Source organism: Xenopus laevis, chromosome 8L (assembly GCF_017654675.1).
Source record: "Xenopus laevis strain J_2021 chromosome 8L, Xenopus_laevis_v10.1, whole genome shotgun sequence".
Classification (NCBI taxonomy): Eukaryota; Metazoa; Chordata; class Amphibia; order Anura; family Pipidae; genus Xenopus; species Xenopus laevis.
The window spans coordinates 86,203,049-86,229,558 of NC_054385.1; the positions used below are offsets into that span (position 1 = coordinate 86,203,049).

Consider the following 26,510-nt stretch of genomic DNA (forward strand, 5'->3'; position numbering starts at 1 on the left):
GAGAGCTAGGCTGTTGCATTATAAAGGCATTCTCCTTTTAGGAAAGAATAGCCCATATATGGCCTGAGCCATGCAATATTCCCACCAATTAGGCCACTGGCCGAATGGATAGATTATGTAAGAAAGCTTATACTCTTGTACCACTGCGTTTTATATTGTTCTAATTGAATGATCAAAAAGTCAACTAGTATGGTCATAATCGGCAAAATTGCACCAACCAAAGATTTATAACCAGAAAACAACAAGATTCTTTTAAATGTAAATATATTTCATATAAAACTTATTGCACTAAAATTATTGAATATCCCTTTAAGTATTTTGACACTTGCTTCCCAGTTTGCAAAGCATAGCTTATACAGGATTCTGTTTCAGGATGTAATAACCTGACAAAGACAAACATGGTGTTTGTTTTCCCAAGATCAAGTACTCCGATATCTTTCATTTACATTTACAGTAAATGACAATGCTAATAACTTGCCAATAAAAAAGTTAGAAGAATTTTAGGATTGAAACCTGTTATATGGCATTTTGAGATACCCTTTACTATTGATCCACAATGGTTTCAAAACAAACAATATAGTCACCCAGCAGCCACCCAGCTGCTCAAATTCAGCTTTTAGTATGCCAAAAGTCCATGTATAGATATTAGTAAATACCATCTTATATAAGAATGTTTTCAGTTATTAGATTTGGAAACTTTATATCATTTATTGCAATTTAATTTATGACTAGCAGCATGTGACTTCTAACAGCAGACAATATTAAAGAGACATTAGACAAAAGTACACAACTAACAATGTAAATTGTTAATAACCAAAAGCAAAAATATAAACTATGTATGCACAACAATCTCTTCCATCTCTGTTTGAAAATTAGCCTGACAACTGATGATACCACAATAAATTAACACATCTTCTCAAGGACGCACATACATGAGCTGTATATGTATATTTTTGTAATTCATCAGGTGCCCTGGTGCAAGGGTATTTCTTCTAACTGGGACTACTGGGACAGAACAAACACAAGGGAAAGCAATCAACTTGAACCATCTCTAAGTTGTACAAGTACACACAGTAGGTGATACATTTCTCAGCAGCATCAGAGCAATGCCACTATCTATATATCTATGTATCCGTTGTAACAGTTGCCCTGTGACAAAATTTAGTAAAGCTGGAGGAGCATGATTAGTAAGTGCAAAAGGAACTGCTGCTGAGCAAAGTATCTATGGGGCAAATTCACTAAAGCGCGAACCGGCTAACGCTAGCGCAAATTCGCCAGCGTGACGTCATTTTGTTACTTCACCGATTTACTAACGGGCGCTGGCGTAAATTCGCTAGCGAAGTGGACCTGTTCTAGCGCTACTTCGCACCCTTACGTCAGGCGAAGTTTCGCTATGGCGAATGGGACGTAACTACGCTAATTCACTAACTTGCACATTTTACTGGACGTTACCTCTTGCGCCAGACTTGCCTTCGCCACCTGAGACCAGGCGAAGTGCAATAGAGTAGGGCTTGCTTCAAAAAACGCTGGCGTCTTTTCCTTTTTTAAGGGTGATAGGCTGAAAAAGATCGTACATTTTTTTGGGGGTACCCTCTTTCCCCCCTACATTTCATAACATATGGCACTTAAACTATACAGTGGGCACATGTATAGGGCAAAATAACAACTCTATTTTATTCTATAAAGCTTTCCCAGGCTTGTGTAGTGTAATGTATTTGCTGCTACATATACGTCCATTGTACTTTAACTTGGCGGCGTATGCAAATTAGGCATCACTAGCGTAACTTCGCTTTGCTTGATGAATTAACGCTAGCACAACTTCGGTACCGTTCGCCTCCCTGAGCGCAACTTTGCATTTTAGTGAATTTGCGTAGCGCTGGCGAAACTAACCCTTTGCGAAGAATGGCGGAGTGTGGCGAAGCTGTCGCCGGCTCAACTTCGGATCTTAGTGAATTTTCCCCTATGTATAAACTGTATCAAATAATAACAGTTAAAGGGGTTGCTCACCTTCCAATGCTTTTTTTTAGTTGTTTTCAGATAGTTACACAGTGTTAAAGACTTTTCTAAATAACTTTCAATAATTTTTTTGTGACTATTTTTCGAATATTGCAGTTTAACTTTTGTTTTTCACCTATTGTCTTTCTAAAGCAGTTCTAGGAGGGGAGGGTCGCTGACTCTGTAAGCTGCTCTAAATTATACATTAGTTGATACATTGCTTATCTTTGGCCCTGCTGAGCAGAACCCCTGTGTTACAATTGATACAATAGTTGCTAACATTCCACAGATGTTGCTAAAATATGTATCAACGACATGTTGCAAAACTGTAACAGTTCAGAATCTGCACCTGAATTACTGAGCTGCCAGACTCAAACACTAGAGACAGGGACATTGAACTTTAAACTTCAATTTTGGAAAAATGTAAAAAAAAAAATGGAGAACTGAAGTTAAAAAAAAAGTTTAGTGTTTTGAAGGTCAGCAACCAAACTTACTGAAAAACTTTTTTTTACAATTTATGTATGGCTAAAAGTTGCTTATAACTATATTTTCTTTGATTAGACAAAATTGTATTATAGGTTGACAACCCCTTTAATAAAGATATGGCCTTTTGGTTTGCTTCAAATACAGGGTCTATGCTGCACAGCTTCTACCTAATGACTGCCCTACATACCCTAATTATTTCCCCTCACACCTTTTCAGTTTGTGTCTTGCATCCAAGCTATTTAAGTCAGGGTGAGATGATGTCGGATTTTAAACTGCGTTTCTCCATAGGAAGAGAATCTGCTGCCCTGCTGCTCTTCCTCTCTTGCTCTACCTGCACCCGGAAGCATTGTTTCTGGGTGCAGACAGACATGGTGGATTTGGCGCAGAAACGTGACATTTTGCATTTCAAGTTGAAATCCAATTGTTGCAAAAGGAGGCATCTCCAGACTGACCTCTGCTTCAGCTCCAATGTATGTAAGCGCACACAGGCTGATCAGATACAAAGCAGAGACAAGGAGCAGATCCGCTTTTCTCAGCCTATAAAAATACATGTGCTGCCAACAAATGGAGCCTTCAGCCTGTATGCCCATAGCCTAACTTGACTAAAGGGTGGGCACCAGGTGAATCGGCATTTGGGATAATTTCTGGATAAATACAGTAAGCATAGCTGCTTGGGGTTGCTGTATGTACAGCTGCCCTATGCAAAGACGTGTACATAGGGAAACCTTTTTTAGGGCTTTCATTGCCATTTTTGTAAAACTCCATTGTTTCTTTTCTGAAAATGCATTTGCTAAGCCCTTTATGGTTGCAGATACACAAGAGAACGAGAGAGAAAGAGAATGAGTCAGCTGATACCCTGAACAAGAAGAACACTGCAGTGAGTGTTTCTCCAATGACTCTTGCTTGTCACTATGCATAGCTATACCCCTCTATGTTGCCATCCTTAAGCACAAAGTACCTGGGTCTGTGGCAATGGGTGTGCTTTTGGTCACAGAAAGTCAGGTATTGAGTGCCTGGAACAAGCATTGGGTATATTCTATTATTGATTTGTCTAGTCTGTTATTATATTGTTTTAATGTATAGTGTTGTGCACACATGTAGCACTATTTAAATACAAATATGGATACAAATGGGATAGAGCTCATGTGGCTCTCTTTTTTTCTATATTGATTATCTCATGTGGCTCTAGCCTAATTAATACTATTGCCAGACATATTTACCTAAAGCTGGCCATATGTGTAAAGATCTGCTCATTTCACCAAACTACCTACATTTTGGGACGATTACATTATTTGGTCCCTAGGCCAACAACCGGATCATAACAGGCAGCCATGCAGTTCCGTCAGAAGAGGACGACATTAATGCACCAATGTGGTCCCTGCATGATGGAATTCTGATTTTCGGCCAGGTATCAGGTCGCCTGCTGTAAGGGCCCATACATGAACAGATAAGCTGCTGACTTCATTAGTACATTCTCAAGCGTCCACTCATATTTACAAGTTAAGGTTCGGCAAGCCTTGTTTAGTGTAAACATCACCATAGGTTCCTGGACTGGGATTCATAATAGTCCCTGGCATTCCTAGTACACAGAGGCCCAAACAGCCCCTACCGGCCCACTTAATAATGAATTTCTATGTCATTTTACATCAGCCTCTCTGGCATTTGTCAGAACCCACAGATTGCCAGTCCAGGCCTGGATTCCAGTAATATCTAAGCAGGGGTGCTTTACCAATGAGGCAAGTTGAGGCTGTCGCCTCAGGCGGCAGCACACCACTAGGTACCAGGGGCAGCAAAAATGCTGCTCCTGGTACTTTAAGAGCGAATTTCTGGGGGAGGGGCAGCAGCAACTGCTGCTGTCTCAGGCGGCGGAGGGGCCAGGATCGTATCTAAGTATTGGTCCTTGCCATCAAATTGTAGTGAGACATGCATCAAGACAAGCTCAGACACTTCAGCAACCCATATCTGTGCCCTGACCAGTAAATACACTCACAAATGCCGCCAACAGGCAGCACATTATCAGCACATTATCAGCTGCCTTCTCATTTAGTCTCCAATAACGGCCCCCATAGACGAAAAGATTTTTCTTTGGTGAACAACCGATTTTAGTGCAATCCAACCAATCCAGTCAAATTATCGTGAGGTTAGTGGGAATTGAACGATTGTGCATCTAACGATTTTTTGTCCAACGTCTGTCAGAAAATTGATCGGCCAGGTTAAAAAATTTTCATCGGTCACAGTAAATCTATCTATGTTTGCAGGGCCAAGCAGACAGCTCCGCTTAGTTTTCCTGGCTTCAACTAGATAACATTGACTGATGGACAAGTTGATGATGGACAAATCGTACATTTAAATGAACGTTTCAAGATAATCTTGGTCTTACAATAATAAAAAGCTCTTTTAAAAACCTTTACACCTATGGCCAGCTTAAGTCCCAATGAACAACTTCTCCTCGTGCTGCTGCACCCATCCTATGGAATTCCCTATTTGCCTCAGAAGGGGAAATATTCGGCCACACGTTCCCAGTGGAAAGTAAAAGAGCCAAGGGCAGGGCACAAAAAGAGCTTCAGCCTTTAGATTATAGTTCGGAAGTTCTGCTTTTATTTTGCCCCATAGTCATGCTACTGCATTATTAAAGGAGACATATTGTGTAAAAAAATTAGAACATATCAGTGCATTATATTTATTTAGATATAGAAGAATTTTGCTTTAAAAAGTAATGTTTCAGGCTGATTTATTGAATATTTGAATAATCCCTCCCTTCTCTTCCACTTCCTGCTCCCTGAATTCCCAGGCTGTTTAGGAGAGCCAGTGGCTCTCAGCTCACTGCACTGTAGGACAGGAACCAATCAGCAGCTAGCAGGACCTGATAGGGAACTGAAGTCTGTCTGTGCTTGTGTGACTGCAGGGCTGTGATTGGCTGTCCCCCTCCTACTGTGCTTCTGGCAGGGACCGTCAGGACACGCCCACCCCTCATTTGAAACCCAGACAGGGACCAGAGAACATCTATAGGGAGCTCCAATAAAGGGGCTATTTTTAAAGATAATATTCATGTTTAGCACTATGTAAAAGAAACACCTTATATTACTTATAATTGCCTACAAAATGGGTTTTTTTTCATTCATCCTACATGTCTCCTTTAACAACCTCTTTGGGTTCAGCACCAACTTGTGTAAAGTGCCCTAAATGCCCCATCAGTAGGCGGCTGCGCTTTATTTACTAAAAACAGTTAAGATGAAGCGAAATTCTTCGTTGACTTTGGCGATGGGCGCATATAGTGACAAAGTGAGTGATGTTTAGTGGGCTGAGTGCTGGGCAGCACGGTAACACTCTACTTGCCCTCAACCCACCCCACCCAGTGTCCTCTGCGGTTTCCCCTCCCAGTGCCTGACAAGGCCGCCGCCGCCGCCGCAGCAGAAGGAATGCGAGCTGCTCCTCCCCAGTGATCCCTTCTCTATTTTGGTGCCTCTCCCCTCCTTCCCCCTCCGCGTCTTTCGCTGCTGAGCCCATGACGTAATGGTTTATGTTAATGATTAGCATGTGGGAAGCTTGGGCTGGCGCTTCCCAGTCTTACTGTGCGTGTGTGCGCGACTCAGGGGGACAGATGCTGCAACTCAACATGGCAAAGCCCAGGGAGGAAGAGCAACAGCTCGTCTAGATCGTACGAGAGGCGGCGGCGGCGGCACACGAGGAACAGCAGTAGCAGCAGCAGCAGCATGCGTTTTGGGAAGGTAAACCTGTGCCTGGCTGTTAAACCCGGGCGGTAATGGGAGGGTGCCGCAGCCGGTGGTGAGGAGCCTTGTGGGGATTGTGCTGTGCCTGCTGCCTTGTTGACTTTTCTCACTTTCCTGCAGCTGCCCTCCACTGCAGTATACTTGGGTACAGTCACCCTTACAGCTGCCTTTTAGATACAACTGTCAGCATTCTCTCAGGCTTGCTTGCTGGGAACAGTAGTTCTGCGGCAGCTTGGAGTTGCAGCTCCAGTAGGCAATTGTACACTAAAGTGTGGGAGATACTTTCAGCCTTAGATACATGGAAATGCAGCAGGGTGAACTGGCAGTTTCTTGACTGCTATTTGATTCATGCTTACTCACATAGATATTGCTGGAATGGGATGGGTGGACTTACATATTATATTTCTCTAAAAAAAAAAAAAAAACCTCAAGTACATTTTGCCTGGAGACAGCTAGTGAAGCTGAAGGATGTCCGTTGTTGCGGCACCACTTTGGGCATCACAGCAGCGAATGATACTGCTTCTTTCCAAGAAGTGGTGCAGCAGCAGCTATTGTCGTCTGAATTTCCCCCTGGCTGTGGTAGTTAGACCTGGCAAATATTTGGCTTTACAGTTGTTCTTGAAGTGGAAGTCCCTACACACACTGTTAAGGCATTCTGGGATGTGTAGTCCAACAACCACTGCAAGGTTGGATACGCAAGCTTCTGTTTGGTTCATCTCATATGCTGAGTATAAGGAACACGAAAATATTTTCTATGCAGTTGTTTTAGGGTGTTAAAAGCACAGCTGATCCACATATACAAAGGTATATAAAATACGTCTTACTACAACCAGTTTGTCCAATCTGTTTATTGCCAGAAACCTCTGGTATGAAATAGATGCCGACTGCTCTCTCTCCAAGATATCGCTTTAAATGCCAATGTTCTAATGCCACTCTACTGAAATTTCGAGTGGTGCCTTCTTTGTATGTAGAGAAATGATGGTTTATTGGTCACGTAGTTAAATCTGATTTAATCACTGCAGCAAAAAGGAAAAGTTTAACCAGTCCGTTATACCCACTGGCAGTTTCTTGCCCTTGTGAGTCTGAGGTTAGAAACCAATGTGTTTTAATCCTTGTTATTTTACATTAGGGAAAATGTTTATGAACCTGCAGCGAAAGGTTGGCTATTATTGCGTTGAGTCGCTGGTTTATTCTTGTGGTGTTTAACAGTGGTTTCTTTTTTTTTTCCCCTTTCTTTTATTTTTGCAGTTGTGAGCATTGCTTTGGAATGCGGGTGTGGAGGGTCCCGGAAGCAAACCAGGGGACTGGAGATCTGGAACAGCATTACTAAAGTAAAAGCAGTCCATACTATAAATACAAAAATGCTTCCAGCAGAACAAAAAGATATCCATTAATTGTTCTATTGTGATCTCTATCGAAGAGACCCCTAAAAAAAACAAAAAAAATAAGAAAAAGGCAAAATCAATAATATAATCCATATTCACATTGGTGATCCTGAAACTTTTTTCTCCGATTCTGAAAACCTCCCCAAAATCATGATGTTCCGAGACCAAGTGGGAATGCTTTCTGGATGGTTTAAAGGCTGGAACGAATGTGAGCAGACTGTTGCTCTTCTATCTCTCCTGAAAAGGGTAAGCAGGACCCAAGCCAGATTCCTACAGATCTGCCTGGAGCATTCGTTGGTTGATTGTACAGAACTGCACATACTTGAAGGAGAAGCCAACAATCCTGGTAAGTTTTGGGTGACACTTTTAAGGTTTTGCTATCATAAGAGGTGGCCAGAGGTATTTCTCTAGTGATACAGTGATGGTTATACATATATACACTCTGCGTTGCAGACCAGTTGGATTGTAACCCATTTGCGTGTATTGCATTGCCTACTAAATCCATGGCAAATAGCAATGACAGTGTTCAGTCGTATGCTGCTCAGTAACCTTTGGTCAAGTACATTTGTTATTTCATTTATACATTTTTTTTTGTAAATTCAAGTAGAAAATGGAAAGAAGGATTAAGAGACCGCTTTCGGTCTCATTAAAGAGACTGCCAATATGCCTCAAGCACCACTGCTTGCAATTTGATTAGTTGACTTGTACCTTTACAACTTTGTGGTAGCTCATTATATTATTGATGAATTTGGTCCTTGGAGGATTACAAACAATTGTCCATCTGACCACACATCTCAATAAGCAGCAGAATGCTCTCACAGATTTGTTTGTAACACAGACAAGGCATCCCTTTTATTGTTTTTAATAAGCATTCCTCCACTCTCGCGATCCATTCACTGTTTCAACTATAGTAGCATGAATGATTGATTTTTTTTTTCTTTCCCTCCCTCATGCAGTTTCCTGTGGAATATGTAAGTCAGGTCACGTAGAGTCTGGTTTTTCCAGGCTTTTTGGCAACGTGGCTAGTTTGTTTCAATCGACATGCAGCATATACATATTATTAGTGTGTTAGACATTATTCTCTGCAGCGTGCGGTTGAGTGGCATAATAATAAGACTCCATAACTCTCTAGCCTGTGTTGTCTGGATTTTCCCCTCATTGCAGTTTGTGAAATTGCTGCATTTTTATTGTATGTAGCATTAATACTATGGCCTTTTATAATTATTTGGCACTGTATACATATTCGACCTTAATGTATATTTGTTCATAAGGTAGCTATTACTGTGTATGCAAATATAAAAAGGCAAAGTCTGAACTGCAGAAAAGTGTATCAGTTGTATTCTGTGATAGGTGAAATTCTATAGGCCTGATTGCTGCAGGATACGCAACAGAGCCCCCTGTGTTTCAGCTGGCGAAGAATGCTGGGTCCTTCTCCAGCTGTTCCATATTAGAGTGCAGAGCCTGCAAGAACTGGCAGCTGTTTTATATGAGCTAGGCTACTAGACTCACACTGTACTTCTACTAGTGGGTTATTAAGCCAGCAAAATGAAAAGTTTTACTGCTGAGCTTAACAAAAGTATATGTATGAATTTCAAAGGTGATGGTGCACATTAAACAAATGATGGATACAATGGCTTGTGTTTCAGTAACATTGTCCTTTTAGGTTTCTAGGAATGACATTGCCAGCTTCAAGGGGTCATAAGTAGGTGTTCGCTTTTTTTTCCTATTAATTTAGGGAACAATTCAAAAATGATTTGCGGGATTTAGGAATAACAGTAAGGGGTTGTATTTTACTCAAGTCAAGTGCTGTCCCGTTGGATGACCACAGGCCATACAGCTCTCTAGATTTCTGTTTAATTACTGTAATCTAGCCTACATGTACTATACACAACCTATTTACACTGAGTTGTCTACCAGAAAGCAGTATATTAGTGAATTCTTTCCAGTAAAGCTGTCCATACATTGACCGATTCTAGTGGGAACTTTTCCCTCAGCCTAAGCACTGAATGTCCTGATAGCTTACACTTTTGACATTGATCCCTCCATTGATCACTTTAACAGTCCTATAGAAGTGTCAAACAGAAATCGTTGACAGATTTGTTCAGAAATGAAGGAAAGGCTAGTGGGCTCTGTTATCCCACTCTGTGTGTATAAATATGTGTTGTGTTTCCTACTCCCACCTCCCGTGCAACTGATCTGTTGTCTGCAAATACAAGTGCTTTTGTTAGATGACCTTCTGTATTTAACCCTTTTAGTGGTTCCTCAGCAGATAGTGTGTGGCCACCACAGATGAGATAAGATAGCTTAATTGTTCAAAATTAGACTACCAAATGTAGATAAAGCAACTACACATTTACAGTGAAAATGCTCTATAAGTAAGTAGTGAAGTTTGCCATGTATGTAAATAGACTTTCCAATATTATATATGCACTGGCCAATTTGGTATCTGCCCAGTCAGCCTGCTGGCCAAATGGATCTGTACCATATGAGTGGCCGTATACTTGTACTTGTATGGTCACCTTCCTTGTCTGTTCTTTTGAGGTGACAGCCAGGCCCGGATTCCTTCTTTGGCACCCCTAGGCCGCCAGGTCCTTGCACTTACCCCTTTTGCACACACCCATCCAAAACCCCTACCCCCTCACACTCGCATGTGGCTCCCCAGTTTTTCTTAGTATGCAGCTGAGCGGCATGCTGCCCCTAAAATTTTGCCGTCCTAATTCTGGGCCTTTGTGGCCTCGTCACAAATCTAGGCCTGATGACAGAATAAATAAATAAATGAATGATTGAATGAATCAACCAACAGCCACATCTCCTCTTCACTTCTTTATCTGCTAGTACACCTTGCACTCATGGCAGATACAATATTCAGACATGTCTAGTCATCTGTGATGCAACAGGATGGTCTTTCAGACTGGATTTAGGCATGCATTGCCAGTGTCAGACGGGGGGGCATAGGGGCCACATAGGTTGCTGCCTCAGGGCCCCTCAGTCTCAGATGAAAAGTGCCATCTGGCCCCCCTCCCTGTACCACAACCCCGCCTCCCTCCAGACCCCCGCCTACCTTCTTTTTCTTTCAGATAAGCCGGGGGCCATGGAGGGAGAAAGCAGCTTCCGTGCAAGGAAGGCCGGTGGAGCCCACGAGGGTTGGGGCCAGCCTGACACTGTGCGTTGCCAACTTTAGTTGTTCAACTCATATTATATCGACTAGCGCCTTTGTATAATCAAAATAAAGTAGTAAAAAGAACAAATTGGACAATGTTCTGGCCATTAACTGACCACAATTGATATAGTCAGATTACAACCAGTTGCCATGGTACAAAAAATTTTGGGATGAGCCACACGTTCCAAAAATTGTACAAAGCATAATTTTTTATAACTTTATCTTTTCGTCTATGGCCAGCTTTAGAGGCAACAACAAAAAGCACAACCAGGTTTTATATGGGCCATGACCCTAAAACCCTAAACGTTTTCAATGCAGTTTTCTGTCCGACAGGGATTCTTATCCTACTAATTAACCTATTATAGCTGAACTCTTGTGCTGCTATAATTTCTATTAAACAAATGTATAGTTCACAAATAAAGTCCATTACATTGCTGCACAAAATTGACTGTTCATGACAATAGATTTGAAATATCACTTCATGAGCACTTTTGCAATATCACATTTATTTTCTATTTTATGCAGTTTTTGATTTTAATCAAAATGACGAATATCGGCCTTTCAGCTCAACAGTTCTCTTTGGAAGTGTCCGCAACAGTGTTGCACTTGTCTATGCACTTTTTGTATAAACAGAAATAACTGTTGCCAAAAAACTTGTATTGGCAGTCAAAAACGTCTAATATGTCAGAAACAACTACAAATATTAATGGATGTAAAAAAATATTTATTTATTTAATTCTTATGTTCAGGCTCTTTGTTATTACAGGTTTTCAAAGCACTGCCTAGTTGCTGGGTCACTTGGACACTAACAACTAGGGATGCACCAAATCCACTATTTTGGATTAGACCGATCCCCGAATCCTTAACAAAAGATTTGGCTGAATACCGAATACTAATTTGCATATGCAAATTAGAGGTGGGAAGGGGGAAACTTTTTTTTTTTTTATAGTAAAGTTACATAGTTGTTAGAAAGAGAGGCTCTTTTCAGCTGCTTTCTATTTTTCTTATCCCCGTGTTTCCTTAGAGCAGCATGTTAAGGTTAGGGGGCACCAACTCTGTAAACTGTTCTAATTTGAACATTTCATATCTTTGGCCCTGCTGAGCATTAAAGGAAGCGGTTATCATTGACACAGTTGTTTCTAACATTGCATAGTTGCTGCTGAGAAATGTATCAAAAATGTAGACTATTGTAACAGGCTGCACCTGGATTACTGAGCTGCTGGTCCGAAACTCTTGCAGGAGAAACATTACAATTTAAACTTCAATTTTAAAAAAAGCTTCAAAAATAAAAAATAGAATGTCTTTGAAAATAGACTTTATTTCTGGTGTACTATCTGAAAACACCTTTACTGTAACACGTGTTCTGAAGATAAACAACCCCTTTAAGTAACTGAAAAGTGAACAAATGAAAAATTGGCCTAGTAATTGATACATTTCATTTTAAGGGGAATATTTCCTTTTACCATGTATGATGTTTGTAATGGAAATATTGTTACATAGTATTTTGTAGAAAGGTCAGCAGGGGCAGGAGCAAAAAGCACATAGTGTATATGTTTTCAATCTATAAAGTATTACAAAATTACAGAGTTTCACTAATATTTTTTAACAAACGTTTCTTGACTTATCCACCCTTTCCGGGGACAGTGGTGCATAAGTCGTTTGTAGGTATGTGGGCGACGATGGGTAGTCCCACCATTTCATGAAAACATGCTAGCGAGCATTTGTGATAAATCATAACCTGTCAAGAAAGTTCATCACTTCACTCATGATTAAAGGGTGATTTTGAGTGTTTGCCTCCATCCAATGTGCTACAAAATGCCTAGGTGATAATGCTTGACATAGGTCTGGGTGTCATTGCCTTTATAGACATTCATACATTATGTAATAAAAGGCACTAAGTTTACCCAGGTAAACAGTAATCCATAGCGACCAATAAGATGTTTGCTTTGAAACAGGTAACCAGTAAATGCTATTGGTTACTGCTCTTGGACAAACGGGGTCCGTTTACTAAAGTGCAGTAAATCTGACTTTAAGTTTCCATATGTAATCGCTGAGAATATTTTTCCGCCAGAATATTCGCAGCGACTAAGTTTACTAAACAGCGATGTGCTCAGAAGTCATTGAAATCACTTGCGGTAACTACGTTAACGAACCAGCTTTCGTTAGCGGTAATTTTAGTGAGTTGCGAATTTTCTGGCGACAAATTAAGTTTTTGTGAATATTTATGCTATAAAATAGTCTTGTTTTATGGTGGTTATGGCAATTTTTACTGTGACATTTATGGCCAGAAATGCATCTTCAAAACTTATGATTATACCATCCAACAACATTACCAGAGTAACACCAATCAAACATTTATGCATCATATAAACCCTTCTGCCAATAGAAACATATGAACAAGAAATGATACCAGTCAATCTCTTTGCTTCATAGAAATGTACAGTTTAATGTAGCCAATCACAGTGAAACCAAAAAAGCGTAGAGGCTGACGAATCCTTGGACTGTGATGCCCGCTGCTAATATAAAATATGCCTCTGAGCTGAGCATGCTGCTGTTGCAACAGATAGAAGCAGAAGCCAAAACACCCTGTCAGCAATAGCTACACATCTCTCTCCTGTCAGCAAAGAATGATGGGTAAAAAAAAAAAAAAATACTATGGGATAATTCCTGCCCCTTGAGAATTTTCTGGCGAAAAAATACTTATACGCCACCACATAGGTGGCGGTAAAATTTTGCAAATATTCCTGCGTAAATTTTGTCTTTTGCACATTTCGCTGTTTAGTAAACCAGACGTTGATGTGTACGTAGAGTTATTTACAGCTAATGCGATGACTGGTGCGCAAGAAAATTCACAAATTTATATTTACCGCAGGTTAGTAAACTGGCAAAAACATATTTGGTGACAAATTTGTCTATATTTTGTGCGCATATTTTTACTGCACTTTAGTAAACGGACCCCTTAGTGCTTTTTATTTCATAACCCCCATTATAATTTATGATTAGGAGGGGAGTTTTAAAATGGGCACACACAGCAGTTCAAGAAGAGAGGACAGGTTAAAACTCTTACATTTTTTTTTGCCTTTTTAAATGTTTTCAAAGGTGCACATTGGGGTGAGACATGGGGACTGTGGAAGGAAACCAATGCAAGTCAGAACTCTTTAGAATTCAACTCCTGACACAGGTTTGATGCATATTTAGGAACCTTTTCCTGCTGCCCTGAATGGCCAAAACATCCTTCCACATGAATATCTTCACCAGTTGTGTTCATTTTTAGATCTTCTTTGTTTTTGTTTTAGTTAAACATTGCATGGTTTGTCAGTTTTTTCTGATCTGCTCCCTTAGCATCTTTCAATTTAGCTGCAGTTTTGAGACAGACATCATTTTTTAGTACTCGGGTACTTTAGTACAATTTAGCTTCATTTTGACGTTGCAAACAGCTGGAAAATATTTATGAATGCTTCTCTGGTGGCAGTGACAACGAAGATTAAGGGTAATGGCACGCTGGGTGTTTTGTCTCCTATGGGAAATTTCCCATTTCCTCAAGGACAACAAAATATTGCACAAAAATGCCCCCTATCACTTATTCATGTATTTCGGCAATGGGATTGATGTTACATGTGGTGACTTGAATAGGCAGTCATACAGTGGTATTGTTGGGCATCTTGCTGCCCTCTGGGAATTTCAGTTTCCCATGGGTGACAAAATTCTCCCATGTGCCGTTCACCTAATGGACCTACTCAGTATAAGTTATTAAATGGCTTAATTCACAAGGTTTCTTAGGAACCCCCATGCTCCGTCTTGGATTTGGTACAGGATTTAATGCATCCCTGTGGTCCTAGGCACCACAGGGCAGTCAATTTGGGGAATCAGTGTTTACTGATACAGGTTCATACTACTGCCACACAGTTTGATATGGACTTGGGCACACGGAGAACTACAACGGTGCCTGCAGAAAAGAGCCCCACTGTGCCACTAATGCTTTCACCTGTTAGTTTGCATGGATATTTTTATATTCTGACCTGTTGTGACCCCTGGCACAAGACCAACTTGTATACAGACTGTGGGTGATATTTCTGCCCTATGGCAAGATATCCTAATAAACGAACTAAAAAAATCATTAAATTAATTTTCTATGTAAAAGTTACATTTTTATCACACATTTCTTGACCTAAATATAACTGAACCTGTCCAAATTGCTACAGAAGAATAAGTCAACATAGAAAATGCTTATGCACAGGTTTTACTAAATAAAATTCAGACACCAAATTAACCAACAGATTCCCAACATAAAATTATCTTTTGGTAATTGTCACTCGGTACTGGGACTTGTATTACAGCAACTGAACTGCTACAGGAGGTTCTACCCTACCTGCACAATTTAGAGGCCAGAAATTAGTTCTTGAGACAAGCACTATGTAAGCATTTGATGGCAAGACTGTCCTAGCAACAATATAATAACAATAACAACAATAATGAAATAATATCGTTTTTATTTTAGTATGTGTGCAACATCCTAAAGCAAACACAAATGTCTCAAATGGTGCTCATATTTAAAATGGAATTTATTAACTTGGCAACAAAGGCATCTATTTTTAGAACACTGTACAATTTGGTTACATGTAAAGCAACATGCAGCAGTGGGGATAGATCCCTAAGACAGATGTGGAGGCCTTTGCACTTCCAGGCCAGCTGATGAATCCATACATACACTAGTGGAGATACCAAGTACCTAAATTGTTTGCCTAAATGGCATCATGTAGAGGAGTAAACTTGAAGCCTAAACACATCACAGTGATGAAAGTGTGGATATATTTTTTTTATTATACCAAATATTAGTGCAGTCTAGTTTTATATTGCATTCCGATACATGACTATGAAGGCAAAAAAGTGTAATTAGGAGCATATGCTCTCACCTGGAGTGTGCACACATTGTTATAGGAGACCCCTGATAATTTCTCCATCTTATCAGCAACTAATAATACAATGCAAACAACAGAGGAAGTTTATTTATTTATAATACACAAAAGCCATGAATATCTTGTAAATTATATCCTTATAAACGGTGAGTTCTGATGTCATCAGTTATAAACGGTGAGTTCTGATGTCATTTCAGTCACATGACTCACTGAAACTTGTGTATTATAATAAATAAAGTACCCCCAGTTGTAAAATATGAGGATATTAGAAGTTACCTCGGAGTTCCATGACCTTTATAAAAACACTCGGCTTTCGGCCTCGTGTTTTTATATAGTCATGAAACTCCTCGGTAACTTATAATATCCTTATATTTTACAAGAGGGGGTACTTTATTCACTATATAATACACAAAAGCCATGAATATCCTGTAAATTATATCCTTATAAACGGTGAGTAGTGATGTCATCAGTTATAAACGGTGAGTAGTGATGTAATTTCTGTCACATGACTCACTAAAATTTGTGTATTATAATTAATAAAGTACCCCCAGTTGTAAAATATGAGGATATTATAAGTTACCTCGGAGTTCCATGACCTGTTCCATGGTCATGAAACTCCTCGGTAACTTATAATATCCTTATATTTTACAAGAGGGGGTACTTTATTCACTATATATTTAATGGCAGGGTGTCTATCGTAATTTAGTTGGCAATAGCCATGGGATGATGGCTCTCCCAGACGTTAGAATTGATATTATATGTTGCTTTACCCTTCCATAATGACTATCCGATACATTTTGAAAACCAGTAGAGAGCAACAATTTTGTTTGTTCAATTTATGGTCTGTCTGGGACAAACCGGCTCCTGTTAAATTTAGAGACCTGTTAATGCTAAGCTATATCTGGCAGATGCCTCCTGTTTAAGTAGCCCGTACTGAAAAAGATGAATAGCTGCTAATTTAGTGCCACATGTCACTTCCTCTGGAGTGTTCTCATGCAGGTCACTAACTGTCCAAAAGTCCCTTGCAGGTCAACCTGGAACAAAAAAAACAAAAAAAAAACAGGAACACTGTATGACTGGTGCATTTTGTCACCTGCACTGGACAAAATGTAGGGACTATTTAATGCCTGAAAAATTGTAAAATAAATGGCACATTTATCAAGGTGTATGTTTTATGCAACACTCCTCTCAGACGTTGCTTGTTTGCACACAGCTTTTTGACGGGCAACATTTTGCAGTGGCTGGTTGTATGGAGCTTCCAATTCCTGATAAAACTCAGATTTTTTTTTTCTTCTTGAATAACTTTATCTCTAACTTATTTGGAATGCTCTAGTCATCTTTTTCACAGATGTACAAGTGTAACTTGTGGAAGCCTATTGCATGGCACATTTTTGTTTATTTTAGTATTTCTTAAGATTATCTATAACGTACAACATAAACAAGCTAATTTTCAGTTTGAAAAAATATTGCAGAAGACATTTCAGTCTAGGATTTGTTCTTCGTTAAAACAAGAGAATTTGACAAGGGTCTCAGTACTTGCAAGTCTGTGAAACTCCATAATATACAAGCAAAACACAAAATACTAGATCTTCTTTTACACAATGAGACTGTACCCATTGGATTTTGACCCTGAATGCAATAAAAATGTACCATGCCTTTGGGAAACATGAGATCAGATAACTTCTCTGGAGTATTATCAACTATTGTATCAATTCTAACAGCTGCCTTTAATAGAATTCAGAGATTCTGCACAGCAGGGCCATAGATAATAAATGTATCAACAAAGAGGCACATTTATCAATATTCGAATTTTGAATTCATGTGAGTTTTTTGGTATCCAAAAGTCTTGATGACTTCAAACATCCTTGTGTTTTATTTAAAAAAAAAGTCTGTATGTATTTGAATTTTTATTCAACTTTTCATGGACCTTGCACGTTCTGAACTATTCTGTGTAATATATATTTATATATCTGAGCCAGCCCTCCTCACATGAGTGAGAGAGGCCATTGCAAGGTCAATTTGTTTTTTTTTATTCCTTCTGCAGTAGTTAAAAATAGATTGGGGTAGGCTGGTAATTTGCAATATCTGTCACCGTTTGTCAAGTATGTTACATTGTTCTCTTTTCTTTTCTGTTTTTTTCCCCCAAGGTTTCAAAACTGAATTAAATCTTCAAATGAATGAATTGCTAATGCGTATTTAGTATAGTCCAAGAGCGCAGTGCTACCTGCATGTAAAAGCACTGTGTTTGCATGTGTTTTGTAATTTCTCCTACCGCACACCTGTAGTTTACCAATCCTGCAACTGGTGGTGCATTTCTTCTGTTGACCCGGTCGGGTCCCTTAGCAACGAATGTGTATAGAAAACGGATCCGCACACACACTGGTTAATGCAGTCGGGGAGTATCTCCATTTATTCAGCCACCAAACATTCACGGTTTCGGGGGGGAACAAACATTCACGGTTTCGGGGGGGAACACCCACCCTTCATCAGGATCAAGATCCTGATGAAGGGTGGGTGTTTCCCCCCCGCTCCGAAACTTCCCCCCCGAAATGTTGAATGTTTGGTGGCTGAATAAAAGGGGATACTCCCCGACTGCATTAACCAGTGTGTGTGCGGATCCGTTTTCTATACACATTCGTTGCATGTGTAGGGATGTGTAAATAGCCACCCCTAGTATTTTGTGCAGGCAGTCCCTCCATGTTATGGACACCTAATTGGGTCCTAAAATACAGTTGGGAGGGGTACTGTTGACTCTTGTTGTTTCCCACAGTGACCAGCAGATGGCACTGTGCTAGAGTATAAAAGGCTCTGAAGCCATACTTTCAGGGTCCATCTTGTGCTGGCTCTAGCCTGTGCAGGAGGCAGAGCTCGAGTGGAACCTAGACAGGTCAGGTCTAGTAAGAATAGGCTACTCACACTTATAGATCACTCTAGGAGTGATAGTCAGTCAGGTTATTTATCTGAGCAGTCTGAGGCTCCTACGAGGATTGTAGTGGGATTAAGATCCCAGGGTACTCATTGCCCAGAAGTAGGGACTAAGTGTACAGACCTAGGGTAGATAGATTCCCCTCAGGTTCCACTTAGGGGAAAGGCTGAAGCTGGGTGTACCCCCTCAAAGCTGCATGTATTGTTCCTATCTCAGGAGAATCATACTGACCAAAGGTGTTGTAAATACTGCCTATTCAATGTATTGTATGAACCTGCAATGTTCTGATCTATGTACACTCCACTGAGGATTGTATACTGCACTCAATTTACTATAGCGCTACACATGTGTTTTGTGGCACCTGGTCTTTGCCTTGTCTGCAATTCATCAACATGTTCTAGGGTTCACCAGATGCCGACAGTGCTTGGTATATTTTGTCCCCCTCAGTTCTCTTGCACTTATGTCCATGGCATTGTTAAATCTCCTCTGGTATATTATGAACTGGTCAAATCCTTTGGATATAATTTTGCCTAAATGCAACCATATTCTGTATGATATCTGACCGATCACCTATACGGGTATGGGCACTTTCTGTTGTTCATGCATTCAGTCCAAGAGCCCAACCAATCAGAACAGCAGACGGAGAAGAGAAGATGAGCTGCAGCTCCTATTATTTATTTCTCTGTTGTACCATACATTAGCCTGATTTGTCCTTCTCTCACTCCATTAAAGAAACTGTAACACCAAAAAAAAAAGGGTTTTAAAGTAATGAAAATATAATGTATTGTTTTGCAGTACTGGTAAAACTGGTGTGTTTGTTTCAAAAACTCTACAATCATTTATACAAGGCTAGGGTCACACGGGGCGAAAACCGCTAGCCGAAATCCGCTGGCTGATTTGTGCCCTAGCGTGGGCAGTAGCCTCTGACTTCACGCTGACTTGTTTCGATGCAGAAGAGAGAGGAGGCTACTACTTGCAGTAGGGCAGAAATTAGTCCGAATTTTTGATTAGGTTTTTGTCCCACATGGGGCCCTAGCATTAACAAGCTGCTGTGTAGCCACTGGGACAGCCATTCAAAGCTGAAAAAGAAGAAAAGGCGCAGGATACACAGCAGATAACAGTACAATTGGGCTACTGCGTATCCTGTGCTTGAATGGCTGCCCCATTGCTACAAAGCAGCTTTGTTTTATGCACTATAGCTGTGTTTCTGAAGCAAACACACACCAGTTTTACCAGTGCAGTGCACCAGTACATTATATTGTCATTCCTTTTATACAATCTTTTTTAGTATTTCTGATCCTTTAAACCATAGAAACCAACTAAACCTTTCCATTTGGCATTACCCCTGCTTCAGGGAAAAAAAAGTGAATTGATCTATTATAGTTTACTGAACTAGGGCAAACTGTTAGCATTATTACACTCCCCCCATAGAATCATAGATAATGGTACAAGAAATAAAGTAAAACAAATTATGGTGATTAGTCAGAAATATTGAACTCATTGTCCTGTTGCTTAACAAATCCAAGTTTCTGACTAAGGATATCTTTTGCACTTCAGGAACCGGCTATAAGCAGAAGTCTATGGGATATTTCTCTCACATTTGCATGTTTGATAAGTCAGATGGTTTACCAACACAGGAGTAGTGCACTAGGTCCATGATGTGAATCATTAGCTCTGTCTGTAGCTCCCATCCTGTCATCAGGCTCTGTAGCCTTCTTATATGACTTTATATCATTCCAACATTATCCAGAGTGCAAATATGGACTGTACTGAAATGGTCACATTTGGTGCTCATTGCGTGAGTTTATTTAATTTTACTAGGGCCTGAAAGCAGACTAGATAGATCATGGGTCATTCACTAAAATAAGGTTAAGTAGGTATTGCATCCTTGGTATCTTTAGCAGTAGCAGTTCTGCTAAATGTTAGCATTACAGGTATGTCAAGATAAACAGCAGAGTTTTGCAAATTGCTTATTGAATGCAGCATATGTGAGAGATTAAAATCAAGAACATTGATGGAGCAGCTGTTACTGAATTGCTCTGTACAAGTATGTGGAGGCGTCTGATCAGGGATGGGAAATGAAGGTCTTTGTAGTTATTTTGAGTTTACTCTGTGTGATCCTCACCCCACATTGTTGGGAATATCCTCTTTAGTGGATTTAATGCACCTGTTTTCTCTAGGGCATGTTTCTGTGATCTTTCATGAGGTTGAAATTCTTCCTGTAAAAATCTCTTCTCACCTATATGGCATTAAATATAAGGGTTGAATAGGGACTATGATTTATACCTCTCTTCAAATACTTGATATGATGTTCCATATTGCTAGGAAATAGAAATTGTTTCCTCTGAAGTAACATGTATAGACTATAATGTGAACGGTCATTTGTGTAGATAATAACCATGCATGAAACATTGATGTCACTTCCTGTGAATCCCCCTTAAAACCGTGTGACCTTGTACACCTGTATGCTATACGATTTTTTGGCTTGATAAAGGGCATGTTGCATGCCCCGAAACGTAGCCTGTTTTTAATGAGAATCTTTTCACTTAATACACACTTTTTGCAAAATGTGAGTGCTGCCTCATTTGTGCTATTCTATATATGAGTAGGAGAGATTCAGCAATTCCATCAAAAGGCTGTGCTCCGCAAACGCTCATATAACTGAAGGAGAGTGCTGATACCTTGTGTTGTTATATATACTGTATATATATCTATCTGAGGGAAATGAAAAGATAAATTTATGTGCCTCACCAATCTGTAATGTTTATCCTAGTTTCAGCGAAGGTGACACCTACTTTAATTTGAATCTGACTTTTCCAGTATATTTATTGAGCGGTGTATTGATTTTAGTCATTTGTAAAAATCAGTGGTCACTTGTAAATTTCAGCAATCATAACTGCATTCACATCACCACTATATAAACATGTTGTTTTATTTTTTCACAGCAGGTGTTTACTTGCCCTCCACATTTGTAACGTGGACTGTTAAATGGGTCAAGTTTGTTTTGTTTTTTGAAAGTATCTGGTTTTTTTTTTTGGTTTTTTTTATTGAGTTTTAACAAGGGAGGGAGGGAAGGAGGCTGGGGACTGGGAGGTTACGAAGTGAAACAAAAAACACAGAGTAAACAAACACACAGTACAGTCTGCTTTTTAGATTCATAGGCATAAATCACACAAATTAGCACTCAGGTAGTACACAGTTAAGATAATTCTCACAGAGCGAGCTAACAGGCGTACGGGTATGGGGCATATACGGTTCATGTCCTGAGTGTAGCTCCAGCCAGGAGGACCATGTTTTTTCAAGTTTATTGGGACATCATCTGGCTTTGTACGTAAATTTTAGATTTACCAGACCCTTGTTTATAAGGGACACCCAGTGTTGCCTTGTGGGTAGTTATGGGGACATCCACTTCATGACCATGGATTTCTTGGCATAGAATAGGATAGTTTCGGATAAGGATTTTAGTTCTAACTATGGTGAGTATGCCTTCCACTATAGCCATTAAGCACACTTCTGGTGTGCAGGCCACAGGGAATGCCAGGTGTTCCTGCAAGTAGCCTATAATTTAAGACCAGAACTGAAAGATCGGCTGGCATTCCCAAACCATGTGGTAAAATATGGCGACTGGATGTTGACTTCTGGGGCATCTAGCTTCAGCAGCTCTGCCAAACTTCTTTAGTTTAACTGGTGTGCAGTATAGCTGGTGAGTGAAGTTGAACTGAATAAGTCCGTCCCTAATAGTAATCAAGAAATCATAGAGGCCATCTGTGGCCTCTAATAGGAGAGGACCGGATTAATAGGATGAGTAATAAAAAGTAGCAATAATTAAAAAACTATTAAAAATAAATAATGAAGTCCAGTCGAAAAGTTTTTTAGAATTTGCCGTTCTATAACATACTAAAAGTTAACTGAAAGGTGAACCACCCCTTTAACATTTTCTGAAATGGAAACATTACCAATGTTGCTTCTTAGCTGACAGGTTTCTTGAGCAGCACAATGTAAAATTATTTGTGGGCTGCATCTGTCCAGCCCCTTCAGCTAGAAACTATATCCCACGGCATCCCTCGAGGGCTATAAATCAATAAATCATCAAGTACATTGACGTTTTATGTGTTCTACTCCTAAATGCTAAAATTTGACATTGTGCAGAATTTTGGATCTTGCTTAATGAGGTTGCTAGCAATCATGTTCGTTACTAAGCAGTAGCCAAAACAAGATGTGTCTTTAAAGTAACAGCAGATACAATTTTCAAAAGATGGAGCACCAGAGAGATCGAAGTCCATTTAAAAATTTAAGTTGATTCCATCATCATTAAAAATATTGCATGCCTCTATCGTCCCATGGGCTGCACGCTTGACGCGTTTCGTGGCTACCAGCCACTTCCTCAGAAGTTCATATATGCTGAATGTTTAAAGTAACCGCTGCTTATTTTTTTTAGAATAGTCCTCAGCCTCATACTTTTTCTGGTGCAAACAATACATATGGTGTGAGTTGCTGATATATATCCAACCTGGTCTGGCAGGCTGGTTCCAGCATGAGTCTGTGATTTTCAGTGCCAAATTGACTGAACATGACTGACTTGTTTGTTGCAGGAAAACTGTTAGATTGAGGAAGCACACTACTAGGTCATTTATAATTCAAAAACTATAATTAATATATATTTAAAGCAAATGAAAGAATGAAGCATCCATTAAAATTTGGGCATTTTTCTACTGATAGCTATTCTCCTTCAACTCTAGGATTGCTGAGAGCTTGGGACAAAAGCCTTTTATTCTAAAAGTGCGGATAACTCAGAATCCACTAAATATAGAAAATGATTGTTAATTACAAACATGCTCAGAATATCACTGATTATGTTTACATCCAAAGTTATTTTAGGTCTATATTCCCTTTAAGAACTGTTTTGTGGGCCCATGCCATGTTCTCTTCAGTACTAAATAGCTAAAAAAAAAAAAAAACACTGTGTACCTTCACAGGTATTTGGTAGGCTTAATTGATCACACTAATTAAAAACATTGCATCCTGTTATGTTTTTCAGTTTTTTGGGGACTTAATTCTGCTTTTTTTTCATCTTCTACTTACATGATCCTAGTGCAGGGTAGCACAGGAAATGGTAGCGCTGCAGTATTCCATCCCAGCGGTTTTGAGTGGATGCTTCCTGGAAAATTAGCTGCGTCTGTGTGTCCATTCCTGCTGCCACTCTCCTGTGATGAGTGATGAGCATGCTAAACTTCCTTTTGCATAAAAGGCCATTAGTTACACAAATGAAATTCTGTAGGCTGAAGCATGTAATATTAATTTATTCTTCAAATTTAACAATTGATCATCATTAGTAGAAAACATAGTATTCTAAAATACATTTGTTTCCACTTTGTAGTGCTTTCTGTCATTTAGGTCATATAGCAGGATATAACCCAAAAATGGTATGGAATATGACTACCTTAATACCTTCTTGGATTATACTACCATTATACAGTGAGCAAAGCAGAGGAAAAGGCACAGATATCTTTCTATGTCAATTAAAACTTTTCATATGCCCCCTGTTTTTTTGTTTTTTTATCTTTTTATTTATCAAATGCCCATAGGCTTGATATGATGTGTTTCTTAAATGTAAAATCTACAGTCCAGCATGTAAATGTTTAAAGTACCAGAACCACTAATTTGCTTCATGGTTAGATATGCAACTGACAAGCAGGAAAAAAAACACCTAACCTGGGGCCAACCTTCAAGCAATGAGCACAGAAAGGGGAGAAATTCACTCTCCAGTGCCCCCCCCCAAAAAAAAATCAAAAAAAATCTGACCTGATCAGACACAGTTTGCACCTGCCTGAGGTCCTTGTCTGCTTAAAAGTGATAAATACAAACACTGCTTAGCTGGATTATACTTTTTGATCCGCTGTTGCACACACAGATCACATACCAGTACACTCCTGCAACTTATTTCTCTACCTTTTTATATTTTTTATTTGTTTAATAAAATATTAACTAGATAGTTGTTTGCCTTTAAAATAAATCTGTTGCATAGTGGCACAATTGTTTAAGGTATTTTGATCACGACTATTCCACATGACTGGTTTCAGCCTTATCAGTACCATGCATCGGTTTACAAATACATGACTTAAATCTATGACAATAGGATATGGGAGTTAAGAGTCAAATGATCAGATTACAACTGCAGGTATACAAGCTGTTAGAGCAAGGACTGCTTGCTAGATCAACTAGCCAATGCGGCCCCCAATACGATGTGAAAAACAAACCTGCCTGATCGTTATCTGGCTGATCTTTGGCCGGATATCGGTTGGGTGGTCCCATCTGAGGTCATAATACACAGGCAGCTAAACTGCCAAGTCTTTGTAAAGGGCTCGAATGGCCACTTGACTCTTGAATAATTGGTTTGACCTATTAAACGATTACAGTGTACCATTCTTAAGATGGCCATAGACGAACATATATAATTGTACAAATCCTTGATTCGTATGATTTTCGGACCGTGTGGAGTGTTTCGACATTTATAGTGCCATGGCGATCAGTCGATTGGACAGGTTAGAAAATTTCTGTCGGCTGCCGATAATATCACTGCATGTATTGGCGATCGATTTGTTACTGCAAGTTTGTCTTTTTCGTTCACTCATTCAGAAGGCAAACAAGAAGCTAATCTGTTGATTGTTTTATAAAGCACTGTTCCGAGGTCCTGCAGGAAATGATTCACCCTTTAACCCTACAGACAGAGTACATAATGCTTCACTTTCTTTAAATGGAAATAATCATGGGAAAAAGAACCGTCCCGGGAAATCACAGCAACATGAATGTTTTTAAAGTTCCTTTACACTCAATTTAAAACGAAAAAGGGAAATTGTGTGTAAATAGACAGTGTTAATCTTCATAGCTGGAACTGTAATTACCATGAAAGAAACATGTTATAATGGTTTGTAATCGGCGCAATTTCTTGGAGCCTACATGGACATGTGGTTATTAATGTCATGTGACAATATAAAAACCTAACAATCTTATATTTCATTGTAGTGGATTCATTGTGTCTAATGACCAGTATATGTGTGTTAGCCTCACAGACTCTATGTACATTGCCAAGCTAAGGGCAGTGCATCATAACACTTGGAGCTCTGGCAGTGGCCAGGCCCATTTTTTAAATGGGTGAAGCACCAGTGAAGGTAGAGAGAGATTTAGCTGGAAGTGCCCTACAAAATATTACTCCCAATATTTTTCACTTATTTACGTTCAGGCATCGTGCATGGTTACTATGGTAGGTTTGTGTGCAATTGCTTGCCGTGGAAAGCCACTTAAAGGGGAACTAAATTCTAAAATAGAATAATGCTAGAAATGCTGTATTTTGTATAATTAGAAGCATATAGTAGTACAGAAGCCTAATTAAACAAATTATTTATGCTTTCAAAGTTGGCCCCAGGGGGCTGTCATCTTATAACTTTGTTAAACATCTTTGCAAGACCAAAACTACGCACATGCTCGGTGTGATCTGGGATTCAGCTGGTAGGTTAAGCTTAGGGATCGCCATAAATTATCAAAACAGCACAAGGCAAATAATATCTGCCATACAAGCCGATACAGCAAGACTGATTAATAATCAGAATATGCAGACTGCACTGGGTCTGCTGCAGATACGAATCTCTATAGGGAAACAAACAAAGCTGCTTGAGTTCTGGGAAGTAATGTGGGGGCTCTCCCTGCCATTTGAAAGTAAGATCATTTCCCTGCAGAGCAGTTAGGGACTTTATGAGTTTTCCTATCCACAGCAGTCAGAGCAAGTAAAATGAAGGGGGAATTTCACTGCATATAGTCAGGTTTCTTATAAAAAGGTACACATTTTTTAAAGCGGAACTCCACAAAAACATACCTTAAGCTTTTTGAAAAGTAAACTTTCAACTTGTAAAATTG

General features: G+C 39.6%; 1 protein-coding gene across 1 annotated transcript in view; it reads left to right on the plus strand.

Annotated features, from left to right (window-relative positions):
- The first annotated feature begins 5,870 nt into the window (after positions 1 to 5,870).
- samd4a.L (sterile alpha motif domain containing 4A L homeolog) overlaps positions 5,871 to 26,510 on the plus strand; it is a 71,995-nt gene continuing 51,355 nt past the window's right edge. The window contains exons 1-2 of the mRNA XM_018230523.2: positions 5,871 to 6,209; positions 7,461 to 7,943. Of these exons, the coding sequence (XP_018086012.1) occupies positions 7,748 to 7,943 (196 nt within the window). The 5' untranslated portion in view covers positions 5,871 to 6,209; positions 7,461 to 7,747. The remainder of the gene's footprint in view (positions 6,210 to 7,460; positions 7,944 to 26,510) is intronic.